The sequence below is a fragment of the Gymnogyps californianus genome, chromosome 1 (genome assembly GCF_018139145.2).
Source record: "Gymnogyps californianus isolate 813 chromosome 1, ASM1813914v2, whole genome shotgun sequence".
NCBI lineage: Eukaryota > Metazoa > Chordata > Aves > Accipitriformes > Cathartidae > Gymnogyps > Gymnogyps californianus.
The window spans coordinates 72,395,350-72,418,552 of record NC_059471.1 but is presented as its reverse complement, the minus strand read 5'-3'; the positions used below and the strand labels follow the sequence as shown (position 1 = coordinate 72,418,552).

General features: G+C 37.8%; 1 protein-coding gene across 1 annotated transcript in view; it reads right to left on the bottom strand.

Moving 5' to 3' along the window:
- The window catches only part of MGAT4A (alpha-1,3-mannosyl-glycoprotein 4-beta-N-acetylglucosaminyltransferase A), a 77,804-nt gene that overhangs the window by 45,426 nt on the left and 9,175 nt on the right, over positions 1–23,203 (bottom strand). The window contains exons 2-3 of the mRNA XM_050893472.1: positions 3,879–4,046; positions 1,158–1,298 (exon numbers count right to left, since the gene is read on the bottom strand). Of these exons, the coding sequence (XP_050749429.1) occupies positions 1,158–1,298; positions 3,879–4,046 (309 nt within the window). The remainder of the gene's footprint in view (positions 1–1,157; positions 1,299–3,878; positions 4,047–23,203) is intronic.

Genomic DNA, 23,203 nt, shown 5'->3' with positions numbered 1-23,203 from the left:
TTTTTAAAACAAACACTCAAAAAGTACAGTGACCAGGAAAGGGGAATATGGGAAAATAATTTTAACTCAGAATTTCCTCCCTCTTTTCAATTAAACAAACCTGATTCCAATTTCTATACTGTAATTTCAAACTTCTGTCATATATTCCCAGTGGGATATAATACAGGCTTCACCTAAAACAATAAAGGAATATGAGCCTTTTCCTTCCTGAGTAACAACACTGAAATAAATGGTGTTTATAGTCAGAAAAATAACCCTATGGCTGGAGCCCACACATTTGTCACACAGGCATGTCTTCTGTTAAAAGAAGGAGCAATCAAACTTACTGAAGTAATGAAAAAAATACAGGCCAGGAATAACTAATGCTTCTTTCAAAAGCAAGGAGGGGGAGAAAAGAAAAAAAGAAATGTCTAGTGGACAATAACATGAGCCATTCAAGTCAGACGGCACACAGAGAAACAAGGATTCATCGGTGGGGCCTTCAAGCTTACAGGCACACACACACATGCTTTGAGGTATATCAGCTTGGTTGGGCTTTATGCTATGTATTTTCTAGAGCTCCAAGAGTGGGATTCCGTGGAGCTATCCTAATGACCAAAGCTCAGGATTTGTGAGGATTACGAAAAAAAGGGGATCAACAGTATTGCAGCACAACACTGATTTTTTTTTTTCCCTCCAATGAATGTCCACGTTTTATTGATGCAATTATATCTGATTATCCTAGTTCTCCCAAATCTAAGTTATACGTTGAAATACATTGTTCAAAAAAACAGAAACATCAACTCTAAAATAATTGTATCCATGCACAGTTGCCCCACAAATCTGAAAAGCCGAAGGGATATGTCCGTTAGCACTTCAGAATCTGTAACACTTGAGCTTTGTTCCCTTTTACTTAGTTACAAAAAAATTCATCCAAACTAAATGCTTCTTAATGTGTACCTTAACATAGCATGGGGTGTGATTGAGATTATGCAGAAAAGAGCAAAGCTGAAGCCAAACTCCCTTCATCTTGGATTCAGTGCAAATTCTAAGAGATATCAATATTACACAAGTTAAATGAGATGTCCTTGATCTACCAAGTAATGCAGTTAATTATATTACTAAAACTAGAAAGTCCTCCAGATATAAAACATAAAATAAACATCGTATTAGCATACCTCCTGTCCTTCCAAGGCCAACCTGCACAGAAGGTTGAAGGCTTCCTTCATTTTTCAACAAATGAGGCAAATGGTAATAGATATTTGGCACTTGAAGAGATTTTCTACTTGTTAGCTCTTTTAACAATTTCAGCGTCTCATCTGCAAATATACATGAAATCAGTAACGCAGAAAACAAATAATATGAAGTTTTATGCAGGGTAAATAGTACAAAATTCCAAGCTTGGTTCTAACTGAAAAACAGAACAAATGATGCATTTTACTGAGGCATTATATCTTGTGTACAAAGGAAGTCTTTTCTCATTTGAATTTTTTAAATAAACGATGGACAAGATTGTTTTCCCCTGAGTAACCTTGCTACAGATATAGTTAATACCTACCTGATCACATAAGACTTAGTGTGTAATCATAGAAGTAAAGAATGCTCCATTTATTTAGATGTTTGGGTTTGGGGTTTTTTTTCCCCCAATGAATCAAAATGGGAGGCTTATTTACCTAGATTATTTTTTACTTATGCTTACAGAGTGTACAGCACTATATCACCATGTAGTGATGCTACTGCAAATAACTTTTCAAAGCTACTAATGCATGTTGGAATACACTGCACATACAGACACGAAACAAAAAGAGCATTAAATATACAATTGATATTTTGAGTATTTCTGCAATAAAATAAATGCTAACGTGAATTTAATTTAGTCCATTAAAATAAAACTTAAAATAATTCTTGCTCTTTCTAGAGTAACTGCCTCTCAGGATGTCCAGGTGGCTCTCAAAGCTGCAAATAACAGTTTTTAAATTCCCCTGCTGTGCATGTTGATTTTCTTACATCGTATGAAAACAACTCTTATTTCAAATGACAAATATGATAGCATATGGACCTTTGAAAACTTATGGGCTTTATAATATCAAGTTAAGTAAAAAACTGTACTCAAAGTTTCAGAGATAAAATTGAATTGTGAAGAAGTGAGAAAAGTAATGCCATAAATGTCATTCCTCTCAGATTCTGAGTGTAGCTTCTACAAAGATAGAAGGGTTTTGGTTTGGTTTGTTTGGGTTTTTTCTAATATTTATTTTTGGGTGAAACGAAACTCCTAACCACTTAAAATCTTGAAAAAAGCTTTGTAAATAGATGCCGTATGTAAAGTTGCTTATTTTGATAGACTCCAATACAGGTACATTTTACTTTTCCTGCTAACATTTCCTTTAGCTTCAACTGCAAAAGCTGGACTAAAAATTCTGTCAAAGTATGACAGCTCTTCGTATGAATGAATAAAGATCTACATAAAAACAATCTGGAATTCTTTCAGCTTCAAAGACAGCAAATACTACATAGTATTATGTATACTTAGGTACATTAAACAATAAAAATCTATCTAATACTAAGTTCTGAGCACAAAAGTTCAGGAATTCAGACTTCAGCTGACTTCCCATCATGGCTCCACATGGAAAAAAGAGGATGTCCCAGTTGGGATCCAGACATGGTAGAATGTTAAAAATGTGAATTAGTAACTTCAGCTGCATCAGAAGAGAATAGCTCCGTATAACTATATTGTCTATAAGCAAGCTAACACATTTTTTAGAAATAAACATGGTAACAACTTAATTATAAATCCAGTATCAAAATTACTTGACTTCCTCTACGGTTGTTCGCTTTAACAGCAAAAAGATACACACAGAATAGGAAGACAAGAGTCACAGGGTATGTTAAATGTAACCTTTATCCATACCATTCCTGGAGATCCAGGGAACTACAGAGATCAGGTTGGATAGGCCATTAGTGTCAGAGTAATTCATCATTAATATCAGCACTGAGGGCCTATAATTATAACAACCACCCCCATCCCCCCCCCAAAAAAAAATTCTGTAGAAAGTAGTAACCCATAGCACAAATACAAGTAGACAACAGATTCAAAAAGCTTGATCCAGTTTTTTGATTTGCAAAACTCTTTGGGTTTATATTCCTTATTAGGCCAATACAGTGAAATTTCTGCAACGTACCAAATCAGACCTCTCACCAGAAAGTTTATCTTTATTTGTTATTCATTTTCCATCTAGAAAAATCAGAGTGACTAAAGCTGTAATAGTGTGATTTTAAAAGTTAACTTCAATAATCTGCTGAGTAGTGCAAAGGCATTCTCTAATATTGCCAAAGACAGCTCTCAGTAAACTTGAGCATCAGCCTCTGAAATGGGTAAAAACTTACGGAAGACTTTACCAGTTCACCATTTAATCACTAGTTATTAAAAAGGACTTTACCTGTACATTTTACAAACCCTAACCAATACCTTAGCCTGTATGTTTTTACATCTTCCAGCTAACTTTTAAACATATTTTAATTGCTTCAAGTTCATCCATTTCTTCTGTTTGCTCACCTTTTCTCTCAAGCTCTATTTAAAAAGTGATGTAAATTATTGTCAAAATATATTCAACATGTTAAATAAGTAACCAGAAGTTCCAAACTTTGGGAGCTACGTGTGGAATAAGTATTCAGTCCCTAAAGTCATAAGAATGAAGAGTAGGTGGATCATTAAGAATAGAAATTGGAAAAAAACAAAAACCAAAAAAATTCCCACCAGATATAACATATTACACATTCTTTATTCACACCACCGAACAGTTTCATTCAGCTTTCTTGGAATTAATTTCTTATTCTATCGTAATAAGAAGAGAAGTTGATATTGCAGAGTTATAAAAAAATAGCTCAATCACAGTACGTACCTGAAAAATTATTCATTGCATTCTTACTCCCATTTGTTTCTGCTACTGCACGCCTGAACTGCTCCAAGATAGCGTTCAGCTCAGAAGAGCGTTGCAGAGTGCGATGCTCAGCTATACGAAGACGTTCCTTCAAAGCATGAAATTCCCGTTGATATGCAATCAACTTTTCTAGAGAGAAAAAAGATTATTCTGGTTATTTTTGGAAAAAAACACCTACAGACAGATCCAACAAGGGTCAGGGACTGCTCAGCTATGCAGCATCTGAAATCCAACCAAGAAGGGCACAGCCCAGCACAATCCCACCTGAGTTAGAGACCTTAGCATTTACACAGCATTCAGAGGGAAGAGTGAGCTGCAGCAGACAGGGATGCAAAGCAGGCCTTGAGGTGGGTATGCCCCTCACCGTAGCCACAGACAGGGGCAACCTTTGAGTCCCCATTACTCAGCACCACAAGGCAATTCTGAATCCTTTCCTGGAACAGATGAAAGAAATCCTTTCTTTTAAGAAGGAGAATAGGAGCGGTGCCTTATAAAAGCACAGTTTATGCCTTTTGAAAGCCCCTCTGAATACTTTGTAAGAATGAGTGGAATTTGACAATATTTCAGACATACCAATTTCAAATCCAAGTTTTAACTTAATGATGTTGCCAGTGCCTGCAACAACAAAACTTTGATCAAACTCCTGCTAATGTAGATACATACATGTGTTCTTTGAAAGGAGACCAAAAGGGAGAGAGAAACACCAAACTCATTTGCTAGTATGTTGCCGATGCCCTTACCACCCAGCAAAGTAAGTATCTCTGGTTTCTCAACGTTTCCTTCTTCCTACTGGTCATTTCCTCAAATCTCCTGGTCACCGTCATGACTCTCCTTCAGCCAATCTACAGATACAGACTGGAGTATCTTAAGTGACTTTATACCTTGTAATCAATATTCCAGCTACACAGCTGTCATCCATAGACAGATCTTTTTTGTTGTTTACCTATCCATTCCTAACCTTTTAGCATTGCAATGGTAGGGAAGCAGAAGTTTTGCAAGCAGTTTGAATCTCTTCCTGTTGCTACATTACAGTAACACATGAGGTAAAAAAGGAATTACAGTCAACTTTCCCATTTTAATAATGCTGCATTTACTCCAACTTCTTTCAATTTACATTTATTTTCTTTTTTGTAGCTGGGATGTACTGTTCTGATTATGTTTAGAAAACATAATTAGCTAAAATGCCCTCTGTTTTGAAGACAGAAAAATAAAAATATAGTTCACTACCTCTTAAAAACATTTCCCTTGCCAGCTTTATTTTCCTTTTTTCATTAAAACCAAATGGCTATTGCTTTTGTGCCAACAAACCCAGAACACAGATGCTGGCCCACAATACAGTGCTAGGCACACTACACACTGACGACTGAATCCAGACTGCTATTTGAAACAGGACTTGGTGCTTTAGTCAGCAGTATTGAGAAGGTCAGGAAAATTTTCTGGAGTTTCTGGCATGAAGGACGTTCTTACTTGCCAATGATAAACCAAAGATATCAAAGATTGCTTGGAACCATGTCTACTAGTTACAGTAAGGTTACAAAACATTTTAACAGCTGAACAAATATAGAATTGTATTAGTGTAGATGCCACACTCAAGTATGCAAATGATATTCCTTCCCCAAAATGAACGGGTGATGGCAAGTTATATAGAACCTTGTTAATTTCTGTCTAAACAGGGAAGAACAGGTGAGCCACCAAAGGACATGCAAGGTTTTATTGAGGGCTTCTATAGCAGTGGATAGCCTCAGAAGCAGCCTGTAGCACCAGGTCTCCTTCTTGTCTGTCTTTGTGGTACAAGACAGCAGACAAACTTTAGCACTTCTTCCTACTTCGAAAAGGCTAAACTCATCTGTGGCAGAGTCTGTCTTTCTCCTGGGAAAATGGTCAGAACCCTATGGAACCTGTGGTTCAGACTCCAGCACCTCAAGTAGGATGAACTCAGGTCTTCCTCTCTTGACTTAGACAAATTCTTGGCAGAGACCATTTCTCTTCCTACACTTACTACAATATAGCAGCACATCACGCACAGTACTCCAATGACTCTGGTGCTCTAAGGGACAGCGGAGGCCTAGAGGGAATAATTTACTTAGGAATACATCAAAGAGTGGAGAACTGCGGTAGTTCCCTGCCACCTCCACCTAGCAAACTCCATAATGCAAAATCAGAAATATCTTATTCCTAAAGTCAGCTTGTAAACAGAGATTAAGATTTTTCTACCTCCCTAATTCAGGTAGGTAATACAAAAATGGGAATTACAGGACCCTTGTAATTCCACAGCAAATTAAAACTCTGTCGTAAAACCACAAGAAACTTAGAGCCCAACTGAAAAGGCAGTTTTATCACATGAAGAAATGAAAACTGTAGTTTCGTATTAAGAACTACCAATAAAAATCCCTTACTGAGGAGATGACACTTTTAGTCACCTTTAATTTACAATTAATATAATGTCAAAAATAAAAAAGGTAATTAGTTAATTTCTTTTAAAGAAATTTAAAATTATATATGTAGAAGTAAACTTTTATTTTCATAACTTATCATAGCAGTTTTTGAGCAGAGAACATATGTTCCCAACTGTGGCACTGTAAATTTTTTCCCAGTAGAAGTATTACAAAGTAGTTCAGTCCTGAGGCTCTCAGTGAACAGTACTGGTATTCCATTCTCAGTACTTGAGACCTCAAAAGCGTGAATTCCTTTAAGAAATACTAGTTGACTGGTTGAAAATAGTCAGCTTCTCACAGTTGCTTCAACCAGACGTATCTGGGTTAAGGAGGCTGCTCTAGAAGATATGTAAAATCCTGAAACTCATCCTTCAAAAATATATGACTGATTTTTTTTGTTAAGTCACAATATTATTCAGTCAAGTAAAACTAGAAAATGCTAACATTACAAATAGAACCATATTTTAAGTCCACTACTCTGAGTATTTTTCTAGTTATTTATGCAAAATGAAGCAAAAATCATTCTTTGCAAGAACTTAAGTAATTTAAAACATTTATATCTCTAACGCTACCAGAGCTAGCACTTTTCATGTATTTGGAGATTAACACGTAATTTGGCTTTTTGGTACTTGTTTTATAATATGACTGCCTGTACTTTGAAACAAAACAAATTAAATTTCTAACAGTTTTATCTTTGGCATACTCGCAGTACTTCAAAGCATTGATTAACTGCTCAGATACTTATTACTTAAAAACAAACAAACAAAAAACCACAACAGCAGCAACATCAAATTTCATCTCATACTGAAAGGCACTTGCAAAGGAGAAAATACTTCTTAGGCTCTTATAGTACCACCAACAGTGGTCACCATCTGTCCCAGACTTTAGAAAAGTAAGTGCCCCTTAAGGCATCAGGAGTTTATAAATATTCTGATTTTTCAGAGTTCTTGACTTCTAATCACTTGGGAATGAGCCTACAAGATTAAAATTAAATATCTATTTTTATTTAAACTTTGACTTAGCTCAAGTTTGGTATTTGCTTTCCCTCCCCAACCCCCTCCAAAATATGAAAGATTTAGCTTTCAAATTATTTTCACCAAAAAATTAGGACTTTTTGAGGAGAACATGTTACTGTATTACACAGAAATCCCACTTATATTTTAAATTTCACTTCTTCCCTCACAAGGAGGAAGGATTCAAAATTTGCAAGTGACCGTAGAAGCTTCTCCAGAAATTCAAAGTAGTCTTCCTGAAATGGGTATGTATGATGAAAGGCCAAAGCTCAGAGTTGAAACTGGCCAGTGCTGTATCTGACAACAATAAGGGCTTTGTTAAGTACATTAATAGCAAAAGTAGGTCTAAAGAAAACACTGGACCAGTACTTGTTGATTATGGTCACCTGACTAATAGGGACAAAGATAAAGCAGAGGCATTCTATGCGCTTTTTGCCTCAGTCTTTAATAATACTGGTAGACCTTGGGCTGCCCAGTCCTCCGAGTCGGAGGACCTCAAGGAACTTTCCATTTGTGGAGACTGAAATTGTAAGGGACCAGCTGTATCAGCTGAATGTTCACGAGTCCATGGGGCCTGATAGGATTCATCCCAGAATACTGAAGGAGCTAGCAGATGTTATGGCAGGACCCCTCTTGATCATCTACCAAAGGTCTTGGGAGTCCAGGGATGTCCCTGTGACTGGAAGCTAGCCAATGTTATTCCAATTTACAAAAAGGGCATGAGGGAAGACCCAGGGAACTACAGACCTGTTAGTCTAACCTCAGTTCCTGGAAAAATTATGAGAAGATTATACTCGGGACTACTGAAAGGCATTTAAAGAACAATGCAATCATCAGGCACAGTCAACATGGGTTCACAAAGGGAAAGTCCTGTTTAACTAATTTGATATCCTTCTATGATAAGGTCACCTGCCTAGTGGATGAAGGGAAGGCGGTGAATGCATTTTTTTTTTTTTTTATTTTAGTAAAGCTTTTGATACTGTCCCTCACAGCATCCTTCTGGACAAGTTGTCCAACTGTGAGATAAGCAGGCTCACAGTGCACTGGATGAAGAACTGGCTGAACAGCAGGGCTCAAAGGGTTGTAGTGAATGGGGCTACATCTGGCTGGCGACCGGTCACCAGCGGTGTTCCTCAGGGCTCAGTCCCAGGGCCAGTTCTGTTCAATACTTTTATCAATGATCTGGATGCAGGAGTTGAATGCACCATTAGCAAGTTTGCTGATGATACCAAACTGGGAGGTGCTGTTGACTCTCTTGAGGGAGGAGAGGCCTTGCAGAGGGATCGAGATAGATTGGAGCATTGGGCAATCATCAATGGCATGACATTTAACAAGAACAAATGCCAGATTCTGCACCTAGGACAGAGTAATGCCAGGCACAAGTATAAACTGGGAGAGGAGTGGCTGGAGAGCAGCCCTGCGGAAAGGGATCTGGGGGTGCTGGCTGACAGCAGGCTCAGTATGAGTCAGCAGTGCGCCCTGGCAGCCAAGAGGGCAAACCACATCCTGGGGTGCATCAAACACAGCATAACCAGCCAGTGAAAAGAGGTGATTATCCCGCTGTATTCAGCGTTGGTGCAGCCTCACCTTGAGTGCTGTGTGCAGTTCTGGGCCCCACGATTTAAGAAGGATGTGAAGGTCCTTGAATGTGTCCAGAGGAGGGCAACAAAGCCGGTGAAAGGCCTGGAAGGCATGTCCTATGAGGAGCAGCTGAGGTCTCTGGGTTTGTCTAGTTTGGAGAAGAGGAGGCTGCGGGGCGATCTCACTGCTCTCTCCAGCTTCCTGAGGAGGGGATGTGGAGAGGGAGATGCTGACCTCTTCTCCCTGCTATCCAGTGACAGGACGCGTGGGAATGGTTCAAAGCTGTGCTAGGGGAGGTTTAGACTGGACATTAGGAAGCACTTCTTTACCGAGAGGGTGGTCAAACACTGAAACAGGCTTCCTAGAGAGGTGGTTGATGCCCCATGCCTGTCAGTGTTTAAGAGGTATTTAGACAATGCCCTTAACATGCTTTAATTTTTGGTCAGCCCTGAAGTGGTCAGGCAGTTGGACTAGATGATTGTTGTAGGTCCCTTCCAACTGAAATATTCTATTCTATGACAAGCAGACTTGTAAACACTGTATATACAAAAAAGTCAGTGTAGCCTGTATTTTCAAAACACATTTGACCATACAAGTGTTTTATTGTTCCAAGGTTTCTCTAAAACCTAAAGAAATTGAATTGATTTTTTCTCAAAAAGTATCAAACCACTTTTTTTCATTGCTGTTACAGTAAAAAGAAAAATACTGAGCCTAAAACCATAAAGGAAACAGTCACAGGGATCAGTGGTCACCATCATTAAAAAAAGTTTCTGTTCCTCCAATATTATGACTTTTCTTCTTCTTATGCTGAAACCTAGAGTAATTTAAGAAAACAGAGGAAGGAATTCAGACAGTAAGTTATTGGCCTCATACAGCTGATGGAAGAACCCCAAACATATCTGTTCTCTGACAAATAAAACATCCCTCTAACAGCAGCTGTAGCCAATATCAAACACATTTGGTCTCCAATAGTTTCAGCATACAGTCATATTTTTATTTAAGAATAATATACTGTTTTACGTTGAAATGAGAAGGTGATGCTTTTCCATTTTTGGAAGCCAAAAGGATCAAATAAAAATAACTAGCCCTCATACTTCAAATGAAAATATCTTGTTAAGAAATGACTTGAGAACTGAAAGCATTAATTCTTCATCAGTTTCTCTTAAACTCTAGTAGTTTCAGCAAAACTCCAGAAGCTAAAACCTAAATATTTTAGCTGGCTTGATGCTGCGCACTTCTTGGAAAGTTAACACTATGTCAACTCACTCAGTAGTTTGTTTTCTCAACTTTTTTTCCCTTGTTGCAAGATGTTCTCCTAAAAATGCAGAACCTAGAATTTAGACAAGCTCACTTGAAAGTTGATGCAGCATTTTGAAAATTAAAAATTCAACTCAAACTGTGAAGGTTTGCAAGTTTTTGACCAGAGATGGAATCTCAGCTCTCAGCCTACTCTTCCTTCTCTGGGTTATTTATGATTCCCCTACTAAACAACTGTTTTAAAAAAAAAAAGTCATTCCAAAAAGACACCATTAGCCTAAGTTACAAACTCAGTCCATTCTCCTCTTAGCCACAGACAGTCTTGATTACATCATCTGATTTTTGCTCCAAATTTAGACAGCTCATAAGCGAAGTTTTAAACCAGATGCCAATTTCCTAAGCTCAACATGGAGCTTCTGAACATCTTAGCATACATCTAGTTTCTTAGTTTTGAGTTTTGTACTACTAGTCTAATCTGTTTACATACTTCAGCACATGATTTTTAAGAGCAAAGAGCTTTCCCTTGGGATAAAAAAAGGGCATCAAAGTAAAGGAACAAGAAAATATGGTATAGTTTGAATTTACAAAACCATTTTGCAGGTTATCTCAGCTCAACTAAAATAGCAAAAGAAGTCTGAATTGCAGGTAAATTACCTGCACTGGCAGAACACTCGCTGTATCATAATTCCAAATGAAACACATACTGAACAAAAAAATGGTAACAATACCTTGGAAACACAACCAAAGAAATTCTATGACTATTCAGCTTCAGTGCCATTAAAAATCATCAACAGCTCTTAGTTTTTTGTTCATGTTACTTTTTTAGCAAAATGAAATTTTTTAATGCCCCAAGCCTGTCAGTGTTTCAGAGGCATTTGGACAATGCCCTTAACATGCTTTAACTTTTGGTCAGCCCTGAAGTGGTCAGGCAGTTGGACTAGATGATCGTTGTAGGTCACTTGAATTGAAATAGTCAATTCTATTCTAATATGAAAACTATGTGCGGAAACTACTTCGGGTGCACTTTTAAATTGAGTGGAGCACAGACATCTATACAATCAGCAAAATTCTGCTGCCTCTGACTATTTTAAGTTTCACCGTAAACCACTCACAAAGGAAACGGAGATGGATTAGTATCAAAGAAAGAACCTAGGCATCTAACCTTCAATCACAATGCACTTTTGAAACCTGTATATATGTGTGTGTGTGTTGCCATTAATCTTAAAACACAGAAAGCACAGTTGAACACGATTCCTGGTCAAGATATTGGTATTATTAAAGCAACAATGACCAGAAAATACTCAATTCACTATTTAGAAGTCTGAAGAACTACTTAGATCCACCAATGAGGTTGCAGGTGCAATTTAATATTGTTGACAGCATGTAAGTACGGGCCAGTCTTGACCAAAGCTGTACATATATTGATACATGAGAATTCAGAAGATTTTATTTATATATCTTAGGCAGTAGCAGAAGAAGAACACAGAGGAGCACGTATTTAGATGATATGCATACACATCCATCTTTGTTAACACTGCACCAGGGAAGGGAGGTACAAGCATTACAGAATCAGAGATGTTTTGTCACCCTCTAGAGATGCCTCTCTCACGAAATGGGCCAAATAGTGGACAAAGAAAAAGGGTTAGAAACCATCTAAAAAGGGAAGTTTGCATTTCTGGCAATCTCTGCAAAGTTTCTGACTCCATGTAGCCTGCAACAGCCATACTATGATAGCCTATGACTCCAGTAAAAACTCTGCCACTCTCTACAAGAGAAAAAAAAGATCTGTGGCTGCTACGTAATATGCCCCCCTCTGCTTTTTTGGGGGGTGGGGGTGGGGGGCAGTGAGGGGGGTAGGGGAGGTAGAAGAAAACAGAATTGCATGAAGACTCTTACAAACCCCAAGAATGTTTCAGCGATTCTCAGTTAGTATTGCCATTCTCCCTCAAGGAAAGCCTTTTACTGTCTGCTAAGGAAGCACCATCTACAACATGAAAAGCAGTATGAAAGCTTTGCAAGCTGTTATTTATCTTATCAATTAAGCAGGTTCACAAGTATGTCAAATCACAGACCATTTCCACAACTGGAAACAGAACATACTGAACTAAGGTGACTGTATTTTTAAAAAAAAAAAAACAAGCTATAATTTACTCAAGAGCTCTATGGTGGTACTGCTCTTTGTCTCCAAAGGCAGATGCATCAGACAACAAGATCAGAAAAAGCCTTATGACCTTCCCATATCAACAGCAGGCAGTTGAGTCTTCCTTCAAACCACAAATCAGCTAAATGCCTGAAGTGATGGATCTGCCCCACAGAGAAAAAGGTAACCAGCCACAGACTTGGCACTCATAAAAGACAGCAAGGCAAGTACAGAGGGCTTAGCTTTACCACATTGTAGGCCTGATTTATATTTCCTGCTTTTACCCAACTGAACTGTTGAAACCTCTCGCCCCCTTTGTTCATTAAATAGGAACAGGAAGAATTGACTGCCATCCAACACGTAGACAGAAGGCTTTGGTTGGCAACAAAGCATTATACAAACATTCAATTAGTAAAACAGGTAAGAGCAGGAACAGATACCTGATGTGGCAGGACCTTTCCTCTGTCCAAGAGGGGGATATTCAAATTGTTATTCAAATGAACAGCATCTCACTGGCAACAGTACTAAATTCACCCATGTAACAGTTAAGTTTATGGCCCACCCTCGTGACAAACCTTTCAGTTTTCTTCTTCCAACCCCAGGGTTCCCTCTCCTTAGACCCTCACTCAAAACCAACACAGCCTGCACCTTCTCCAAAAAAAAAAAAAAAAAAAAAAAAAAAAAAAGGGCTTCAGCTGAAGCAAATCATGCTACAAGTTAAAGGTTCCACAGCAAATGTCTCATTTTTCTGTATACACTGTTGAAGAGTTATTAAAATGCCATTAAATAAATGTTTAAATCTGTGAGAATACACTGTAGTAAGTGCTAATTCAGGTACTTTTGTGATTAGTTATTCCACAACTCATTTACTCCCATTATAAAAACCCCACAGTAGTTACCATCATGCCACGGGTCAGAGACAGTAACAAGCTTCATGTATTAATTCATTACACTTGCATCAGGATGTTGATCAGTTTACAGGTTGACACAAAACAGAGGTCTTAATGGACAGAGAGCTTCCACACAGAGTTTTGTATAGAGTCAGTGGGTGTAGCAAGAGCAGGTCACTCTTCAATGAATTAGGGATTTGTCAACATGCCAGCCAATTCAATCTGGCATAGCTTTTACAGGAATGCTACTTAGGCTGAAAAAAATAAGTTCTGCACTTCCCCTAAAATCAGTTTAAATGCTTTATGTGATCCATGAAATCGTGGTATCAAGTACACTGGTATCCAGTAAGTCATGACAATACCTGCACTGACCTGCACTTCACTCCCACAAAGACGTATACAACATGTATTTTTTAGACCATGCTTGATACATAATACCTAAGTACCTTACAAGCTATCACATTTGTAGTATTACCTGATCAAATAGTCATCTTTGTCCCTCACAAACAGATATTCTTTTAAATTAAAATCCTGCTATGCTAATATGTGGCAGACTAAATTATTTCCAATGTCAGTTGTGCTGGTTTTGGCTGGGATAGTGTTATTTTTCTTCTTAGTAGCTGGTATGGGGCTGAGTTTCGGATTTGTGCTGGAAACAGTGTTGATAATACAGGGATGTTTTAGTTACTGCTGAGCAGTGCTTACACAGAGTCAAGGCCTTTTCTGCTTCTCACACCGCCCCACCAGCGAGTAGGCTGGGGGTGCACAGGAAGCTGGGAGGGGACACAGCCGGGACAGCTGACCCCAACTGACCAAAGGGATATTCCATACCATATGACATCATGCTCAGCATATACAGCTGGGGGAAGGAGGAAGGGGGGGACGTTGGGAGTGACGGTGTTTGTCTTCCTGTCACTGTTACATGTGATGGAGCCCTGCTTTCCTGGAAATGGCTGAACACCTGCCTGCCGATGGGAAGTGGTGAATGAATTCCTTGTTTTGCTTTGCTTGTGCGCGTGGCTTCTGCTTTACCTGTTAAACTGTCTTTATCTCAACCCATGAGTTTTCTCACTTTTACCCTTCCGATTCTCTCCCCCCCATCTCGACACGGGGGGCAGTGAGCGAGCGGCTGTGTGGTGCTTAGTTGCCAGCTGGCGTTAAACCACGACATCAGACAAAAAAAAAGACAGACTGAATTCCTCTAGTAAATCAAAAGAAATTCTTACTAGCACTCACTAGCACTTAAGTAATTTTCTTCTTCATCTTAAAACTGACACTTTTTTTGACAAAGGCTAGATATCCTATTTTGCATGGGTTTTGCAAAACGTAACTGTAAATACAGTAACCCAATACTGTGATACAAAATCCTGCTCTCACTGCACTGCACCATCATCCAGCATCCACATAAAGATGCACAGATGAGAAATACATAGTGGCATTTACTGAGGAAATACAAACATTGCTTCCATTGCCCTTTGGAAGTGACTCCGGAGCTCAGAAGATATTCACAAGGCACAAATAAAGCACTGCATTCTCAAATGTCCGACGGAGGAGAAGCGAGCAGAGGAATTGTCAAACCAATCACACAGGCATGGCCAAAAAGCTCTGTCCACAAAAAAGAGATATTAAAGATGTTCCAGAATCCACCTGTGACATTTAGGCTTATAAAAACGGCAAAACATTGTAACAAGCTGAGGTAATTATCAGGTGTCAAAACCTGTACCCAGGCAGAAATCATATTTATAACCAGCAATGTCAAACAGTGAAGAGTAAAGAACATTTTAACAAAATTTGCCCCCAAAAATTAAATCTCAAGTGTGCTTACAAATCAGACTCTGATTTTGTCTCCAAACTGCCTAAAAGCTGATATATGGTGTCCTCAAAATGTTACAATATATTACCATGGATGACTACTCCCCATAAGCTAATTAGCTTCCTTGCTCTTAAGTGAAATTAAAACCTTTTATAAGCAAGTTGTGATGAGTTATAAAATCTGAAGCAGAAAAGTAATCAACCATGCAAATACAGAATAAAGCAGTATACTGTAAATACTAACAACAGACATGCTATAAATAAAAGTTCTTAAGAAAACTGCTCAAGGTCAAATTTTATCAGTCCTCTTTGAACACTTGATCCTGTGGGCCTTTTTAGCTACAGAGTTTGCAGCTACGCCTATTCATAAAGCTATTTGTTTATTTTGAAGGGATTAGAGAATATGCAATTGTTTTATAAGTATATTATTTTGTGGAATTAAAGACAGTAAAGTAAGGTAGATGATTTACATATGAAAAATATATCCTACTAATCATGACAAAACATTTTCTGCTTCATGAAACAAACAAAAAAAGGTCTTGTATCAAGATTTAGGAAAACAAGTGGGCAACTCATTCTTTTATCCCTAATCTTGTTACTCAAATTGACAGGTCATTTCAGCAATCCGGTATTTCAATCTACCAAAACAATCCGGTAGAATTACTGTTTATTGCCCTTGTTTTCCACATAGAAATGTACTTATTAAGACTAGAAGTACTTAAAAAAATGCTTATTCAAGTAGCTTTCACTGTGAAGAACAGCTTATTTTTGAGTGAAGGTTCTGCAGGTTTTCCTCACTTCATTTTTTAAAAATAACTCAAGAATTATAATTACTTAATTTTTCATTGCAACTTGTTCACATTTTGCACTTCAAGGATCTGTATAAACAAATAATGTTTTTTGTTCTCTCCAATTCTAATGCACTAGCACAAGTCTGAAGTGTTTGCTTTGAAACTTTCAGAGCCTGATCCAACCTCAGTCCAGATACTTTTGTTTAAACATTCCTTTGCAGCAGGAGCTGAAGTTGTTTTCACTAAAATTTTTAAAGCAATCTGAATATGATCCTTTGTAATATCAACTGGTAAAACCTTCCTATTTTGAAATGTAAATTTCAGAATCAATTTAATTTTTCAAAAGAATGTCTACAAGTAAATTCCCCTGCTTTCTCATAGATTCCACATATACAAACAAAGCAGAAAAATGGGAGTACAAAACAGATCAGACTCTGAGAATCCGCTTCCTCCCCCATCTTTTATATCTTTAATATAAATACACTAAAAATGCTGCAGCTTACCAATCAAAATGGAAGCATGAAGCAGTACATCAGGCAGGTTTGATTTTGTTGGTTTTGGTTCCCCCCCCCCCCAAAGCTATAGAATAAAACATTTTCCTAGAGGAAAAACAATCCTAAGCAATCAGAAAGCCAAAGAAGCCAAACTAGAATTGTGACAACTGATGAATGATTTACTTCAGGGGTATTTTAATAGCTGGATAGAGCAGCCAGGAACAGTTTTAAATGTCTCCAGATGCAATTGCTCACCTTTGCCTCTATATACAAATTGCTCAATACAGAAAGGTCACAATTTAGAAAAATTCCTATACAGTTATAAACCCCACTATGACACCATTCTCAAATCTCCACTGATGAGGGCTGACAGAGGGTCTGAACGTTCCTTTGGACACAAGGAATAAAAAGAATAATATATCAGAAAATCCAGACACCCGCAACTAAGGAGGTCAAGTCAACAGAAGCATATGGTGTTCTGTCTGTGTATTGGCTTCAGACAATAAGAACAATTAAACACATGATTTGTTTGAGAAGAGTTATTGGCAGCACTTGAGCTGAAGGTCTTTTTTAAAACAAAGAACAGCAAGCTACAGTGATGGAAAAAAAAAATAAAAGAAATCTCACATTTGCAATTTATTTGTCCTGATCTGACTGTTAACTAGCATTCACACTTCTTTGCCTAGTAAACAAGACTGCCCAGGACTCTATGGATGAATATAATCCTCAGAGCTTTTAAGTTCCAGCTATTTGGTTTTTATTTTATTCCCAGTGCTAAGAAGCACTGTCAATTCTGCTGGCATTTCTTCTTTAAAGAGAAAGTGATATAAAAAGGTCACTGAAATCATATGCTAAATCAGTTCCACAATAAGCAATCAGCACTTAACACATCTCTAGCCCTGAATAGAAACACTAAGGAATAAATAAAAGCTTCATAGATTCTATTCCCAAAAAGCAAAGCTGTACAAGGAAAATTATTGCAACGTCTGTTGTAGACATACATAGCACAAAGAGTTCAGTTTAAGAAATTAATAAAAGAGCTCAGCTGAGTATGCAAATCATTGAATTCATGTAATTTGGACATTAACTCTTCACAGTGTCAGAAAAAGTTACCTTCAAACAACCTTCACTAAAACTGTCCACTTTGGTGTTTCTTACTTGTCTTGCACAAGACTCAAAGTGTACAACAGTGTAAAAGAAACTAGGAAATGGTCAACAATAACATCACAGTATTACCTCAAAAACAGGAACACAATTTCCAGTGACAGCTTTTACAAAAATCATTGTGTCACGACTATTTTTTCAAACTAACTGCCAATTAAAAAGCCACGCTATAACTCTGACTAAAATCTTATGCAGAAGACCTACTGCTCAAGCAAGCACAAAGCTCCAGTTTAGGCAAGTGTTATAATCACAGCACTGAAACACACTTTACTTTTAAGATAAAGGATAGGTCAATATCTAGCTTGCATTCTTGGCAACACTGAAGGACTAAAGCGCATTAGCTGAAAGAAAGCATTCCCACTGCATTTTTTTAACATACTAAAATAAAACAATCCATTCTACACTTCTGCAGAAATGCCTGTATTAAGCATACATATTGCATCCATTTATTATGTTTGCTTCCATCATTTACTTTATATGTGTGTGTATATACACACTTTATTGCTACCAATAAACAAGAATATCTTCTTAAAACTACATAATAGCTAATTACATTCATTTCTAACAAGATATATGAAAGAAGCCATAACCGCTTATGCTGATCCTAGCAGAGTGTGGCTTATAATATAACGATCAGCGTCTTTGTGCGGTATCGTAATTTCAACATTAAAAATAATACCAAAATCTAACCCTGGTAAAACACAATTGTTTCACATCTGTTCAAAGAGAACAAGAGACAACCGCTTCACCTGAAACACTTACAGATTTGCTGACAGTGTAAACAAATGTAATTACCCTTTAGGTAATTCAACCCCTTACAGTCAGTTTGACTACAAGTCATCTGTGACATCTCATGTTTCTCTTCAGACCTCAGTCAAGACAATATTTTCAGCTACGTTCTACAAAAAAGCACATACACCTATATTAAGATATCAAATCAAAATATTCATGCTATCTAGTGGCCTCAAATTCCTGGAGAGTTTTTTTTACTTTTTTTTTTAAATGAAAAATATTTCTCTGCATACCACCTTTTTATAAGCTACTGAACTTCTAATTCAATTTACTAAAATAGCGTTCTCTGCTGTAACAGAATTCATGAAAGTAGGGTCTTTGATTCTCCTTGTTATTGAGTTGATAAGTTAAAACTGGAAAAGGGATTTGAAAGAGAAAACAAGTTTCCATAAAAGCTCACAGTAAAAACATTTTTGTTGAAAATGTTTATTATCCAAACCAGGGTGCACAAACAGTAAACCAATTTTCCAAATCAATTTGGTAATCACTCAAGCTTTCTCTAATCCTGTCACTCACATCTTGCAAATAACCAGTCATTAACTGAACACACATTCTACACTTTTTTTAATCTTTTACATATCTGATGCCTCCACATCAACTTCCTGCTTTAACAGCTACAGTTATAGCTATATTTTAAAATTAAACAGATAAAGTTTTAGTTAAAGGTTACACACATTATTCCTTGTACTCATACACATAAGAAAATTCAAAAAACTAACTGATCTGAAATCAACTTACTTTTTTCCCTTCTCCAGCTCTTGTTACACCAGTAAACTGTGTTGTTAACATAACACAAGGTTAACTATACAGCTGGAACCAAAGCCAGCCGGTGCCTCCCATAGTGCCTAGTGTTGAGGGACCTCCTGATTCAAAGGATAAAATAAAAAATTCTTGGTTAAAAATTGAGAATAAGGTGCAAGTTTAGTCCTTTTTGTTCTGGAAGCACCCAAAAGTCTTAAATAATAACTATAATTCAGAGAATATTGATGACAGACTTAAATTCTAGTTAGGAGGAGCGTTATAATACACACAGATAGGTCTGCATTTGAAAAAACCCACAGATTCAGGTATGGTTTAGAGATGACCATCATGCTACTCAATATGCAATTGTGAGCACTGGTGTCTCTCTACCCTGTAATTGTGGCATTACATCAATTCAAAATTCAATCCTAGCCGGACACCTGAGACTAGTGTAATCTCAACTCTAACATGGTCTCTATGTATCATATTTGTTCTGTCATTGTTTCACAGACAACTTTCATATGAATAAAAAGGAGTAAAAGGTTAAGAAAAAAATCAAGGGGGGGACGGGACTAACACACATTTGTTTATGTCATATGGAAATACTAGAACAAATAATATACTTTAACAGATGAGAATCAAAATCATGGCAAACGAAGCCGTAAACAGGAAAAGAATGGTCTAGAAGCAACAACAAACATGTTTTCACAAGGTTAGAGAAGGCACTACTTGGTTTCTAGTTAGACTTGACTAAGGCCATTGGAATGTGTCACATGGTAGAAGCAGCTGAAATTTTTTATTTTTTTGGTGAGAAGTACAGTCTCTCCAAAATACTCAGTGCAGAAAATTAATATTTTGGTTTAACTTTCCCAAATCACTGTGTTAATTATATATTTTTAATTATTTTCCTGTTACACTACTCTTCATCAATATTATTGAACATTAGTTTGTGGTGCTACAATGCCACAGGGAAATGTGGTTCCATTTGTATTTCAAATGGGTTAAGGTTTCTGAGTAGAATTATAACTCTCATATTGATCCTTTCTGTAACAAGGAAGCAAAGAGTTTGTGGAAGAACTAGCACAGTGTAGGAATTATTCCCACAGAATAAGAGATCCAAGAAGCACCATGTGGCTATAAACCACATCTTAATAAAGATTAATTGAAATAAAGTATATTTTGATCTTCTCTTACAGGAAAGACTTTGGGTTTTGCTGAAGATTTGTTCAAAAAACTTTTTGCATTACAAAAATTGTACGTAAAATTCCATTTTTACTTTTGAAAGATGCAAATCAATACAGCTATAGAAGTTTCTATTAAGTGTCCCATTACTTCTATGCCATTATTGCAGTATATAAATCAATCTGCTATGAAGCTTTTTTTGAGAATGAAGGGTAGTCAACTGCATCAGCCACCAACTCTACAGTTTCACTTAAATACCACAAATGGCAACACCCCTTTAGCATAACAATCAGCCTCCTACATTTAATTTCCATTTGAAAAATGAATCTATAACACCTCAATAAACAACATAGCAAAGTAGCCATGAATGCCTTTTTCTTCTATGGCACATTTAACGATGACAGTAACCAGGTACAAACAGTAACTAAGACACACCACAAGATCAGATACAGATAAAAGCAAACAGCTTAAGCACAGATTCTTGCCAGACCCAGAAGTCTATTCTCCACTAATTCAAAAGAGGACCAAGTACAAAAATACACCCATGAACACTATCACAAGCAGTTTGTCCCACACTTTGAAGCAGGATTAAAACAGCAGTATCATGAACAATCAAAAACTAATATATACAATTTTTGTGTAAATGTCTGCTTGAGCTTTAAACAAAACAGCGCTCTCACCTGGTACTCCGGTAATTTTGTGTGCCTAGTGAGAGTCAAGATTGTGGGGCGGGGAGGGAACACCCAAACACAAACATAGATACTGCATCCACACAGGTTTCACAGATTTGTTTTCCTACAGCTGTTTCCACCCCTTCTCACTTACAGGGACTTCTATCCCAGTGGCCCCAGCTCTTCCTCAAGACTCCTGTCCAGACCCCAGGACCCTCTGGTTCCTCTGCCACTATCACCCCAGCCAGCAGAACCAGCGTTTGGCCCTTGGCACACAACTCCTCAATGTTGTCCCCCGTCTATGTCTTCCCGTACACATACTTCTTCCATGCATTAACAGCATCTGCCTTTAACCACCAGCAAAAGACAGCAGTGCTGCAGCAGACAGAGCTCTGCATCCATTGTGTGGTCAGAGGGAACGTGAGCAGCGGCTGCCCCGCTAGCAAAGCCCAACACTGCTGCTGAGCTCCAGCCCTTCTGTCCATGGGGCCAAGTGGAGGCTCTGTCCTGGTCCTAACAGCCAGTTTCCTCCACACTTACAGGAATACAGTGCTACTGACAACACCAAATTTGAACCAAGTGAGGAGGACAGACTAAAAAAGTATTATGAAGGAGTGACAGAGGGAAAAAGAGGATACAGCGGCATGTCTTAAGGCAAAAGAAGCTGCAGTGACATTTCAACTTTCAAAAAAAGTGAACGCAGGATGGCTGTGGTTAACTATCCGAGTCATTAGTTTATCATTATGACTGCACCAGAGAACAACTTAAAGCCAGTGGTACTGAATATACAAACATATTGTGAATGTCCTAGCATCAACTTTTTTCCTGCATGAGGACAAATTCTCAACTTCGCCCAATTCAAATCTTTGATCACTGCAATCTACACATAGCTAAAATACCACAAAACCCAATGCAACTCATCTCTGGATCCCCAAAATACAAGAGAAAGAAAAGTCTTTCATTCTGCTACAGGTCATCCCAAGTTAAAAACTTTATCAAACTAAGTTAAATAGTTATGTTTAAAGCAACATATTACAAATACAGGGCAAAGCATTAGTCTCTTTTTCAGTGTCTCCATATAATATAAAATTGCACATTTATTGTATACAACTGCCTTCTCAGTAAAGCAGTGTGGAGGAGGAGAGCAAGAGAAAATGAGCCCTGACCTAAAAAGGTCATCTCTACCTATGAATGCGTGTGTCCCATTTACATCAGAAGAGAAAACGGTTATTCTACCATCACACGTCTACACACGGGAGTTTCAGAAAGGTCTCCCCTAGTTCTATCTAAAGCCTCCCTGATCAACAGATACATTTGTGCACAGCAAAAATGTTTAACCCTGATGCTTCCATACAAACAAACTCTATAATGCATGCACCTCTACACATCCTCCAGAAAGTGACTCACAGCACATATGCCAACCAACTGGGCAGTAACCAAGTGGTTGTTCCCTCTCAGACATCCCAAAAGCATGTGGACTATTGTGCAATTGCTCAGCAACTACTTATCACAAATATGCACTTACATAAAACTTCCCAAAGGTGTCACTTACTGTGCACACTTAAACAATCTCTGTGTACACAACTGGGATTTCTGGTCATGCAGTAACCTGGTCAGAAACAGGATCCCTGTGCAGCAGCATCCACCCATCCAGAGCTCACAGGCTCTACATCTGAAGGATTTCTGCCCAGGCAAGATTTCCATGAATAAAAAGAAGTCATGTCCAGTAAAATCCAGGTGTACGTGTATCCCAAACCTTCTCCAAGAATCATCATATTATACGCTCACATACTGTTGAACATTCAGGGCTCAGATTTTGAGAGTTAAGATGCTGTATATTCTCAGATGGATTAGCTCAGCTACAGACCAATGTGGCAAGAAAACAAAACACACAGGAAAGTAGAACCTTGACACAGAAATAAAAAGCAACCATTCAGTTCTGACAACCTGAAAGCTTCTGAAAACTCTAGCATTATTTGTTTCTACCACAGAATTGTCAATAACTCTGTGAGTTTCTGTACATGTAAATGAAGATGCTCCTGCTTTAAACCATTCCTTTCCCTCCCCTCAGAAACCAACAAAACATACACATACAAGCCAGGAACTACAGCAAGAAAAGCTAGCTTCCTAAATTAAAATGAGATTAGTAATGGTAGATCCACAGCCAAATGTTTAACATTTTAATAGATTAGAAGAAACTTCATCTATTGAAAGATAACTGTTCAGAAGAGTGCTACCACCTCACAATTAACAACGCTGTTCTAAGAGCTGAAACTTTCAGAAATTCTTATTAGCTTGGGCACAAAATTCAAGCATTGCAGAA